Below are 12,175 nucleotides of genomic sequence, written 5' to 3' on the forward strand. Positions count from 1 at the left end.
TGCACTGTAAAAAAAAAAAAAAAGATTTGTTGTTTTAACTTAAAAAAAAATTCGTACCCAGGCTGCCTTAAAATTGAGTTCATTGAAATTCATACAGTAGGTTAAATTGTGTTAACTTACGATATTAATTTCAATGAACTCAAAATTTTAAGGCAGCCTGGGTACTAACTTTAAGTTAAAACAGCAAATGTATTTATTTATTTTTTTTACAGTGGAAGCATTTACTCCAATTTATTTTTGTGAAATTGACAAATTTAAAACAAAGGGTTTTTTTTATCGTGTAAATCACCAACCTTACAAATCCATTTGTTACAGTGAATCATGCTTTATTCACATACATGAACAGAAATATAGATTTGGGAATACAGTTCAGTTATTAAAAGAAAATACATTGCATTTTTATACATTCTTGTAATAATGTTGCCATCTGCTGTTGTTTTTTTTGGCACTTTTATGCCAATTTATTATTAGCTGTAACATCACACTAAGCGTTTGAATATTTTTGAAAAGGAAGAAAGTACAAGTTGACTGAAAATACATAAATAATGGAAATGTCTGGAAATGTTTCATGGAAAAAACATTGACACTTTGGGCTTTTTGCACAGGCTGAGTTTTACGCAGGCTTGTGGAACTGCGTCTCCAGAATTGATGATGTCAATCAGCTTTTCTTTGTATTTTCCAATCAATTTTTTGCATTTCGACTGGACTACGCTGGGCAGTTTGTTACACACACTGTCAAGATCCTGACTGATTTTGTCCTGCAGTGGAAAGAAAAGTACAATCAGATAGATACTCTACCCCATATTTGAATTAATTTGTTTTATATATACAGTACGTCTCCTTGCAAAAGTATTCACCCCCTTGGCTTTTTTTTTTTACCCATTTTGCTACATTACAACCTGTAATTTAAATATTTTTTAATCTGAATTTTATGTAATGGATCTCCACAAAATAGAATAAGTTGGTGAAGTGAAATGAGAACATTTAAAAAAAACCCTGAAAATTGGTGTGTGCATATGTATTCACCCCCCTTGCTAGGAAGCCTCAAAAAAGTTCTGGTGCAACTAATTACCTTCAGAAGTCACATAATTAGTGAAACAAAGTCCACCTGTGTGCAATTTAAGTGCCACATGATCTGTCAGTATATATACACCTTTTCTGAAAGGCCCCAGAGGCTGCAACGCTACTAAGCAAGAGGCACCACTAACCAAACAACACCATGAAGACTAAGGGGCTCTCCAAACAAGTCAGAGACAAAGTTGTTCAGAAGTACAAGTCAGGGTTGGGTTGTAAAAAAAAAAAAGCGAATCTTTGATGATCCCCTGGAGCACCATCAAATCCATTATAATCAAATGGGAAGAACATGGTACCACAATAAACCTACCAAGAGAGGGCCGCCCACCACAACTCACGAAACCCGAAAAATCCCAAGGGGGTGAATACTTTTGTGAAGCACTGTGTGTGTAAGAGGGTTAATACTGTAGTTGACATGTGTATTCAGACCTTTGAGGATTCCTTTCCAAGTTTTTTGAAGACTTGTTTCAAGACGACTTTGCATACCTTACAGTTAAACCATGTCTCATTGAGTCTCTGTGTCGAAGAGAGAAATGACAGAAATGACGAATGCATCATTTATAGAAATCTACTAATCTGATTCACGAGCTTTCGGCATACCTGCAAATCATGCTTGTAGGTTTTAATTCCGAGGCCACGGTCATTGAAGATCTGTTCCTTACACTGCACAGCTCCTACTCAGGAAATGAAAGATGTTTCAAAAGAAATTTCAAAAGCAGTTGCTCAGAGCTTGTTATTTCACAAACAGGTTTTTAAATGTGTATGATCGCTGATATGGCGAGGTTTTCTGTTCAGGACAGAGTCGATTCATGGTTATGAAAGGAGTCTTCAGTGTCGTGTCGTTTGAGCCGCAAGACAAAAGATTTGACAAATTTGAACAATAGAACGTTGTCGACGATGACAATTTGCATCGAGTTTAAATATTATTCGGGCGCCAATACTTTTGACACTCATTCTTTGAAGTTTTAAAAATGTATTTGTCGTTACAGTTTTTTTCCCCCGCCTCCTTGAAACACTTTATGCTGTTATGGGAAAATAATAAAGACAATAAGCTTCGAATCAGGACACATTACACCACATGGTCATTGATTTATTTTCCTATCATGTTGGGCCATGTTGAGTTTTATTCCCTAATTTCATTCTAGTCTTACAAATGTTCAAACTCCACTTTTTATGCTCCTGTACATATAAAACAGATATACATTTTGTAATTTTTGTTTCTGAGACTTACCGAAAAATAGAAGCAATGCGCCAAGCTGGAGAAGTGTAGCCATTTCTCTTTGCGCTTTTGTCCGTTTTCGTGTGCTCAGGAGATTTTTGTGTGAATTCAGCCTTCTCTCAGTTTGTGCTTTATCCGTCAGTGACAGTTGATGCTTTTGTCACTTTAAACCCACAAGTGCTGAGTTTTTACAACTTAACTGATGACTGTTGCATTGCATCTCTTGTTACAGTTAACCACAAAAATATTGGCACCTTTTAATAAAGATGGGCTTGAAAACGCAAAGTTCCTTGAATGAAAATTTGTGCTTAAACACATTTATTGAGACGCAGTACAGCATTCTCAACATAGAACGCTGTTTTGAGCAGTGCAATTTTACACAAAATGCAGGTTTCAAAATTATATGCACCCTTTAAATCAATATTTTGCGACACATGTCCTGGGGAGTCGAACAGCAACGAGTCTCTTGTTGTTATGTCGAATGATGGGCATGATTTATCCTAAAAGTACACTACCGTTCAAAAGTTTGGGGTCACCCAGACAATTTTGTGTTTTCCATGAAAAGTCACACTTTTATTTACCACCATAAGTTGTAAAATGAATAGAAAATATAGTCAAGACATTTTTCTGGCCATTTTGAGCATTTAATCGACCCCACAAAATGTGATGCTCTAGAAACTCAGGCCAAGTTTACATTAGACCGTATCTGTCTCGTTTTCTTCGCGGATGCACTGTCCGTTTACATTAAAACGCCTGGAAACGCCGGGAAACGGGAATCCGCCAGGGTCCACGTATTCAATCCAGATCGTGTCTGGTCCGGTGCTGTGTAAACATTGAGAATACGCGGATACGCTGTGCTGAGCTCTAGCGGGCGTCGTCATTGGACAACGTCACTGTGACATCCACCTTCCTGATTCGCTGGCGTTGGTCATGTGACGCGACTGCTGAAAAACGGCGCGGACTTCCGCCTTGTATCACCTTTCATTAAAGAGTATAAAAGTATGAAAATACTGCAAATACTGATGCAAATACTGCCCATTGTGTAGTTATGATTGTCTTTAGGCTTGCCATCCTTCCACTTGCAAGTGGTAAGTGACGCGCATGCCCGATATGCACTAGGATCACACACACAGCGGCTCAGTCCCGAATCACTGCTCGTGCACTACACTCGCGCGCTGTGTGAGCTGCGCAGGGCCGGAGTGCGCACCCTCCAGAGGGCACTCGCTGTTCAGGGCGGAGTGATTTGGAGCGCAGGATGCCTGCGGAGCCGAGTGTATCCGTGTATTGGCGTTGCTGTGTGCACGCGAATCGTGTATTGGCGTTGCTGTGTACACGCTAATCGTTTTAAAAACGTTAATCTGATGATCCGCTGATACGGTCTAATGTAAACCCCACCTCAATCTGCTCAAAGGAAGGTCAGTTTTATAGCTTCTCTAAAGAGCTCAACTGTTTTCAGCTGTGCTAACATGATTGTACAAGGGTTTTCTAATCATCCATTAGCCTTCTGAGGCAATGAGCAAACACATTGTACCATTAGAACACTGGAGTGAGAGTTGCTGGAAATGGGCCTCTATACACCTATGGAGATATTCTGTGGGTGGTAGAAATGGGCAACTGGACTTGCTTGAAGATTCTTGAAAATGTTTCACCTCTCGTCCGAAAGGCTTCCTCAGTTCTGTCTGACTAATAGGGAGTATCAGATATTTATCCTCTCCTGGATCAGAATCAGAATTCTGATGACCAGCTCATCTAAGGTGTCATTGAGGCATCATGTTGGTGTGGGTCACTGGAGGCTGGGTGTGAACGGCGAGTCATTAGGGTGATCAAAGGATTGCCCGTTAGGGTGATCACCCTAATGACTCGCCATTCACATCCTCATCCTTTGATCACCCTAATGACTTGCCGTTCACACCCAGCCTCCAGTGACCCACACCAACATGATGCCTCAATGACACCTTAGGTGGGGTTTACATTAGACCGTATCAGCGGATCATCAGATTAACGTTTTTAAAACGATTAGTGTGCACACAGCAACACCAATACACGGATACGCTCGGCTCCGCAGGCATCCTGCGCTCCAAATCACTCCGCCCTGAACAGCGAGTGCCCTCTGGAGGGTGCGCACTCCGGCCCTGCGCAGCTCACACAGCGCGCGAGTGAAGTGCACAAGCACTGATTCGGGACTGAGCCGCTGTGTGTGTGATCCCAGTGCATATCACTTACCACTTGCAAGTGGAAGGATGGCAAGCCTAAAGACAATCATAACTACACAATGGGCAGTATTTGCATCAGTATTTGCAGTATTTTCATACTTTTATACTCTTTAATGAAAGGTGATACAAGGTGGAAGTCCGCGCCGTTTTTCAGCAGTCATGTCACATGACCAACGCCAGCGAATCAGGAAGGTGGATGTCACAGTGACGTTGTCCAACGACGACGCCAGCTAGAGCTCAGCACAGCGTATCCGCGTATTCTCAATGTTTACACAGCACCGGAGCTGACACGATCTGGATTGAATACGTGGACCCTGGCGGATTCCCGTTTCCCGGCGTTTTAATGTAAACGGACAGTGCATCCGCGAAGAAAACGAGACAGATACGGTCTAATGTAAACTTGGCCTTAGATGAGCTGGTCATCAGAATTCTGATTCTGATCCAGGACAGGATAAATACCTGATACTCTTTATTAGTCAGACAGAACTGAGGAAGCCTTTCGGACAAGAGGTGAAACGTTTTCAAGAATCTTCAAGCAAGTCCAGTTGCCCTTTTCTACCACCCACAGTTTACTATGACCTGGATGATTGAGAATCTTCACAGACATATGGAGATATTGCACCAAAAACCAGGCATTTGCAGCTAGAATAGTCATTTACCACATTAGCAATGTATAGAGTGGATTTCAGTTTAAAGTGATCTGCATTGAAAAGAACAGTGCTTTTCTTTCAAAAATAAGGACATTTCAAAGTGATCCCAAACTTTTGAACGGTAGTGTATGTTAATGAATGCTAATCAGCCAATATTCAAGTTCATTCTATTAAATGAAATGACTGCGTTTCACAAAATGTTATTGTAATAAATAAGCGATTCTGACTTGTTAGCGCAATCCGTGTATAAAATTGCAACAACTCATTAACAGTTATGACTTGAAGCTGCTCAATCAAGGTTTGTTTGTGAGTCTCCTTGTGCACAAATGTATGTTTTTAAACTCGAGAGTAATCTCAGTAATTCAATGCAAAATCACTTCAACATAGCTTTTGATCACAGCAATGGTGTTAAATACAATTAAACGTTTTAACTTTTTTTTTTTAATGTGAAGGTTGCACTGTCTAATTTTGGTATAAATTAGATGTACCTAATGACGTGAACGCAAAAATATAAGTGTCAATCAATGACAACAGGACAGTGTGTATATGAAGCTTTAAACATACAGTTGTGGTCAGAAGTTTACATACAGTGACATGAAATTCATATCAAAGATGACAGTCATGGCAATATTTGGGCTTTCAGTCATTTCTTTGAACGGTTCTTTTTCTGTGGCAGAATGTACAGCATACATCTTTCATAAAAACACACTAGAATTTGGTGCACAAGTTTTAATTTTCTTTGGGTTTTCTGAAATCAACACAGGGTCAAAATTATACATACAGCACACCTAATATTTGGGTAAAATGTCTCTTCGCAAGATTCACCTTCACCAAACATTTTTGTTTACGATGAACAAGCTTCTGGCAGAATTCTGGTTGGATAGTTCAACACTTCATGGTAGAGTTCAATTAAAAAATTTTTTCTTAGCATGGACTTGACTGATAAGCACAGTCCATATATTTTCAGTAGGGTTGACATCAGGACGTGTTTTAAGCTTAATGTTAGCCTCAGGGGCGGAGCTAAAGGGGGGCGGGTGGGGTACCCTTTGACATTCAGGCCCTCCCGATAAATGTGCCTTACGCGATTTCATTGGAAATTCCTGTGCTTATTGCGAGCCTTGCTGGCTTTTTGCCAATCGTCAAGCCCCCTCCTACAATAATGCCGGTAAACGGAGTTAGAGATTGGAAACATCATCTCATCTCATCTCATTATCTCTAGCCGCTTTATCCTGTTCTACAGGGTCGCAGGCAAGCTGGAGCCTATCACAGCTGACTATGGGCGAAAGGCGGGGTACACCTTGGACAAGTCGCCAGGTCATCACAGGGCTGACACATAGACACAGACAACCATTCATACTCACATTCACACCTACGGTCAATTTAGAGTCACCAGTTAACCTAACCTGCATGTCTTTGGACTGTGGGGGAAACCGGAGCACCCGGAGGAAACCCACGCGGACACGGGGAGAACATGCAAACTCCACACAGAAAGGCTGTCGCCGGCCACGGGGCTCGAACCCGGACCTTCTTGCTGTGAGGCGACAGCGCTAACCACTACACCGATTGGAAACATATCTCCTCCAAAATTACAGCGCATGAATCTACCCAGATCCATTTTGGTGCGTATGTAGTCTATGAGCAGTGGAAACTCCGTGGTAAAATAGATGCTGATATGGAGAGGGATGTTCGTAATGCGGCTAACTTTTGGAGGCAAGTGTTAGAGCGCATTGTGAATGTCACACTGACCTTAGCGTCATGTAACATGGCATTTAGGGGACACCGAGAGTCCATTGGGCAGGGGAACGCAGGAAACTTTATGTCCATCATTGAACTGTTGGCCCGCTATGACCCTGTCCTGAAAGAACTGATCAGCCGGCCCGAGGGATCAGTTAAATATCTGAGCCATGCTATTCAGGATGAGATCATTTATATATCAATCACAGAGAGTCAAGAGCAACACAGTCCATGAAATAAATGCATCTCCATTTTATTCCATCATTATGGACACCACTCAAGACGTAGCAAAGCGTGATCATCTGAGCCAGGTCTTCAGGTATGTTTTAATTGATCGAGACGAAATGGGTGTTGCTACAGATATCAGGATAGTTGAGGCTTTTCTTGGATTCGAGATAACTGTGAACGCATCGCTTCTGAACTGGAGGGCCGAATTATTAGCTGCATTGAAGGGAATGGCTTAGATCTCTCCAGATGCCGTGGACAGGGTTATGACGGCACAGCGAACATGAGCGGAATTTATTCTGGCGTTCAAGTGAGAATAGCAGAGTGGGAGCCCCTTGCTTTGTACGTGCACTGTGCGGCTCATTGTCTGAATTTGGTACTGAATGATTCTGTCAAAATTATCCCAGAGATTAGACAGTTTTATGATGTGGTTGAACAACTGTACAACTTTTTTGCCAACAGTGTTAAGAGATGGGCATTACTTGGCGACTTATTGAGCCCAGAGAGCAGGGACATAACCTTGAAACGCCTCTGCCCAACCCGCTGGTCCTCCCGCTACGATGCGCTTGTTGCGTTAAAGTACAGATATGGAGACGTCATTAAAGCTCTCGACAAGCTCTCACTTACAAGCGAGAAAACGAATGAACGAGATGAGGCAGATGCACTTAAAAAGGCCATTACTAAATTTCAGTTCATATTTTTAATTAGCCTTCAGACAAAGATTTTGGAGTGCACTAATGCCATCTCAAAGTTACTGCAGGAGAAGACCATTGATCTCCTCAAAGCGTCTGCATTATTGCAGAATGCTGTACGAACTCTACAGGAGTACGATGAAGCAAAGGCTTCCACTCTGGCACTGGCTGTGAAATGGGGCAGTCAAACGCAATTTGTAGCCACCAGGTTGAAAAAAGTGAAGCGCCACTTTGATTCCGAACAGTAAAGAAGATATAAAAAAACAAAAATAAAAAATGCAATAATCAAAACATCGTCATAAACAAACAGAATAGCGTAGCCACAAGGCAGTAACATAATAATGTTCGGAAAGGATTAGGAAGAAGTAAATAACTTATCAAATCCTAACCCTCTATACCACCGCTAATCAAACGTCACTTTCCACCATAATAAACTATATATACAAAAGAAAACAAAAGCAACAACAAAAAAGAAAACATACCAACATACCAAGATGGTATAATATCGACCAAATCAAATCATATTTACAGATACTTATGCATATGTACATACAGTACATATATATATACACATACCTATATATGTACACAGACACCCATAATATCATAATTATGCATATATATTCTATACAATTATGCATATATATATATATATATATATATATATATATATATATATATATATATATATATATACACACACACACACAGTGGGGCAAAAAAGTATTTAGTCAGTCACCAATTGTGCACGTTCTCCCACTTAAAAAGATGAGAGAGGCCTGTAATTTTCATCATAGGTATACCTCAACTATGAGAGACAAAATGAGAAAAAAAAATCCAGAAAATCACATTGTCTGATTTTTAAAGAATTTATTTGCAAATTATGGTGGAAAATAAGTATTTGGTCAATAACAAAAGTTCATCTCAATACTTTGTTATATACCCTTTGTTGGCAATGACAGAGGTCAAACGTTTTCTGTAAGTCTTCACAAGGTTTTCACACACTGTTGCTGGTATTTTGGCCCATTCCTCCATGCAGATCTCCTCTAGAGCAGTGATGTTTTGGGGCTGTCGCTGGGCAACACGGACTTTCAACTCCCTCCAAAGATTTTCTATGGGGTTGAGATCTGGAGACTGGCTAGGCCACTCCAGGACCTTGAAATGCTTCTTACGAAGCCACTCCTTCGTTGCCCGGGCGGTGTGTTTGGGATCATTGTCATGCTGAAAGACCCAGCCACGTTTCATCTTCAATGCCCTTGCTGATGGAAGGAGGTTTTCACTCAAAATCTCACAATACATGGCCCCATTTATTCTTTCCTTTACACGGATCAGTCGTCCTGGTCCCTTTGCAGAAAAACAGCCCCAAAGCATGATGTTTCCACCCCTATGCTTCACAGTAGGTATGGTGTTCTTTGGATGCGACTCAGCATTCTTTCTCCTCCAAACACGACAAGTTGAGTTTTTACCAAAAAGTTCTATTTTGGTTTCATCGGACCATATGACATTCTCCCAATCCTCTTCTGGATCATCCAAACGCTCTCTAGCAAACTTCAGACGGGCCTGGACATGTACTGGCTTAAGCAGGGGGACACGTCTGGCACTGCAGGATTTGAGTCCCTGGCGGCGTAGTGTGTTACTAACAGTAGCCTTTGTTACTTTGGTCCCAGCTCTCTGCAGGCCATTCACTAGGTCCCCCCGTGTGGTTCTGGGATTTTTGCTCACCGTTCTTGTGATCATTTTGAGCCCCAGATCGAGGGAGATTATCAGTGGTCTTGTATGTCTTCCATTTTCTAATAATTGCTCCCACAGTTGATTTCTTCACACCAAGCTGCTTACCTATTGCAGATTCAGTCTTCCCAGCCTGGTGCAGGTCTACAATTTTGTTTCTGGTGTCCTTTGACAGCTCTTTGGTCTTGGCCATAGTGGAGTTTGGAGTGTGACTGTTTGAGGTTGTGGACAGGTGTCTTTTATACTGATAACGAGTTCAAACAGGTGCCATTAATACAGGTAACGAGTGGAGGACAGAGGAGCCTCTTAAAGAAGTTGTTACAGATCTGTGAGAGCCAAAAATCTTGCTTGTTTGTAAGTGACCAAATACTTATTTTACTGAGGAATTTACTAATTAATTCATTAAAAATCCTACAATGTGATTTCCTGGATTCTTTCCCCCCATTCTGTCTCTCATAGTTAAAGTGTACCAATGATGAAAATTACAGGCCTCTCTCATCTTTTTAAGTGGGAGAACTTGCACAATTGGTGGCTGACTAAATACTTTTTTGCCCCACTGTATATATATATATATATACAGTGAATTGAGGAAGTAAAGAAACAGGTCTGTAATTTGTGAAGTTGTGTTTGTCCCCAGATTTATACAATGGAATTACTTTTGCTATTTTCATATTGCTTGGAAATGTACCGGTTTGAAATGACAAGTTACAGATGTATGTTAATGGTTTAGAAATCCCCCCAATAATAGTTTTCACTAGTTTCATATCAATATCATTACAATCTGTGGATATTTTATTACTACATTTATTAACTATATCAATAACTTCCTTCTCATCTACTGGTGTAAGAAACATAGAACAAGAATTCCTCTTTATAATATTATCTATACAATCATCATTTGTTACCGGATCAGAGATATTTTGAGCTAATCTTGGTCCAACATTAACAAAAAAATTATTAAAACTATTAGCAACTACATCCATGTTATAATTTTCAATACCTTTGTCATTAAAATATTTAGGGTAATGTATTTGTCCAGAGCCATCTTTAATAATACTATTTAATATATTCCATATTCCTTTAATATTATTTTTGCTATTATATATTAATTTACCATAATAATCCTTCCTACATCTCCTTATGATACTCGTTAACTTGTTTTTATATTTTTTATATTTATTTTCTGCCTCTTTGGTTCTTAATTTAATAAATTCTCTATATAGAGTGTTTTTCTTCTTACAGGCATTTTGTAATCCCTTAGTAATCCAAGGTTGGTCATTATAGTTTTGTTTTGCACTATATTGCTTCATTGGGCAATTTTTATCATATAATAATTTGAATGTACTTAAAAAGTTATCATATGCTCTATCAATCCTATTCTCTATATAAACTGATTCCCAGTCTTGTATTAATAAATCATTATTTAATGCCAGCATGGCTTCCTCAGTCCTAACTCTTCTATACTTAAGTTTATGGTCTGTCACATTTCTCTTATGATTACAGTCATAAATTGTCAAAACTGGTAGATGATCACTAATATCATTGATTAATATTCCACTTATAATGTTAATATATTTACCAATAATATATATAATATCTATTAAGGTAGCACTATGGTCAGTAATTCTGGTGGGTCTGGTAATTTTTGGGTGGAGACTCGTACTGTACATGGTATTAATAAATTCCTCAGTCATACTGTGCTTATTAGGGTTCAACAGATCAATATTAGTATCCCCACAAATGAAGATAACTTTTTTATTATCTACTGTAAATGTCTTTTCTACCCAGTCCTTAAACGCCTCTATACTTGATCCCCTTAGCGAAGACAGTTGGCTTTCCGATGCAGAACATTCACCAGAAATTTATGTGTTCTGTGCATGCTTTGATGTAATCATTCAGCAGCTGTCACAAAGGTTTGTCAGTTTAAATCGGACTGCTCATTTGTTTGAGGCTGTTCATCCAAATACACTCCAGCACGCCAAGGACGAGGAGCTACACGAAGTGGCCCGTCGACTGTGTGATCACTATAGTCGGGCTATTGACTCCAGCTTTCCTGGTCAACTAGTGTTATGTAGGGCTTGTTTCAAGGAGCAGATAGCGAGACACACATCTGTGCTTAGCCTGGCCAGGTTGCTGGTAGTAGATCATCCAGCAGTAACTTCTACATTTAGTGAGGTGTGCACGGCCTTCTTGCTTTTTCTCACTCTCCCCGTCTCAGTTGCGACAGCAGAGCGCTCTTTCTCCAAATTAAAATTGATAAAAAATTCTCAGGAGCGCAATGGATCAAGAGAGACTCTGTGGATTGGCCATTTTATCAATTGAGAATGAGCGAGCAAGAGTGCTGAACAGCCCTCAAATAGTCGACGACTTTGTGGAGTGCAAGGCACGTCGAATGCCTTTTTAATGACGAACGCAGGTTTCCGTGTCGGCTTTGTACTGTAGTTGAAGACGTGCTTACACAATGAGGGTGTATCATTCATGATTGCTGGATTTTTTTTTGTTGCTGTTGTTTAGTGTCTATTTGGAACATAATAAAAAATGAATGGAAAATACAGGCTATGTAGGCCTATAAAAAAATAAAATAAAATAATTAAAGCCGCTAGTGGCCTTGATGGGCCCTCACACATGTGGTTCCGCAAC

At 40.1% G+C, this 12,175-nt stretch overlaps 1 protein-coding gene across 2 annotated transcripts in view; it reads right to left on the bottom strand.

Moving 5' to 3' along the window:
* Positions 1 to 402: 402 nt before the first annotated feature.
* Positions 403 to 12,175, bottom strand: part of stac (SH3 and cysteine rich domain) — a 248,919-nt gene continuing 237,146 nt past the window's right edge. For both annotated transcript variants that reach the window (XM_060933346.1, XM_060933344.1), the window contains 3 exons: positions 1,675 to 1,748; positions 1,504 to 1,590; positions 403 to 758 (listed from right to left, as the gene is read on the bottom strand). In XM_060933346.1, coding sequence (XP_060789329.1) covers positions 1,542 to 1,590; positions 1,675 to 1,748 — 123 coding nt within the window. In that variant the 3' untranslated portion in view covers positions 403 to 758; positions 1,504 to 1,541. The remainder of the gene's footprint in view (positions 759 to 1,503; positions 1,591 to 1,674; positions 1,749 to 12,175) is intronic.

Source organism: Neoarius graeffei, chromosome 11 (genome assembly GCF_027579695.1).
Source record: "Neoarius graeffei isolate fNeoGra1 chromosome 11, fNeoGra1.pri, whole genome shotgun sequence".
Lineage (NCBI taxonomy): Eukaryota > Metazoa > Chordata > Actinopteri > Siluriformes > Ariidae > Neoarius > Neoarius graeffei.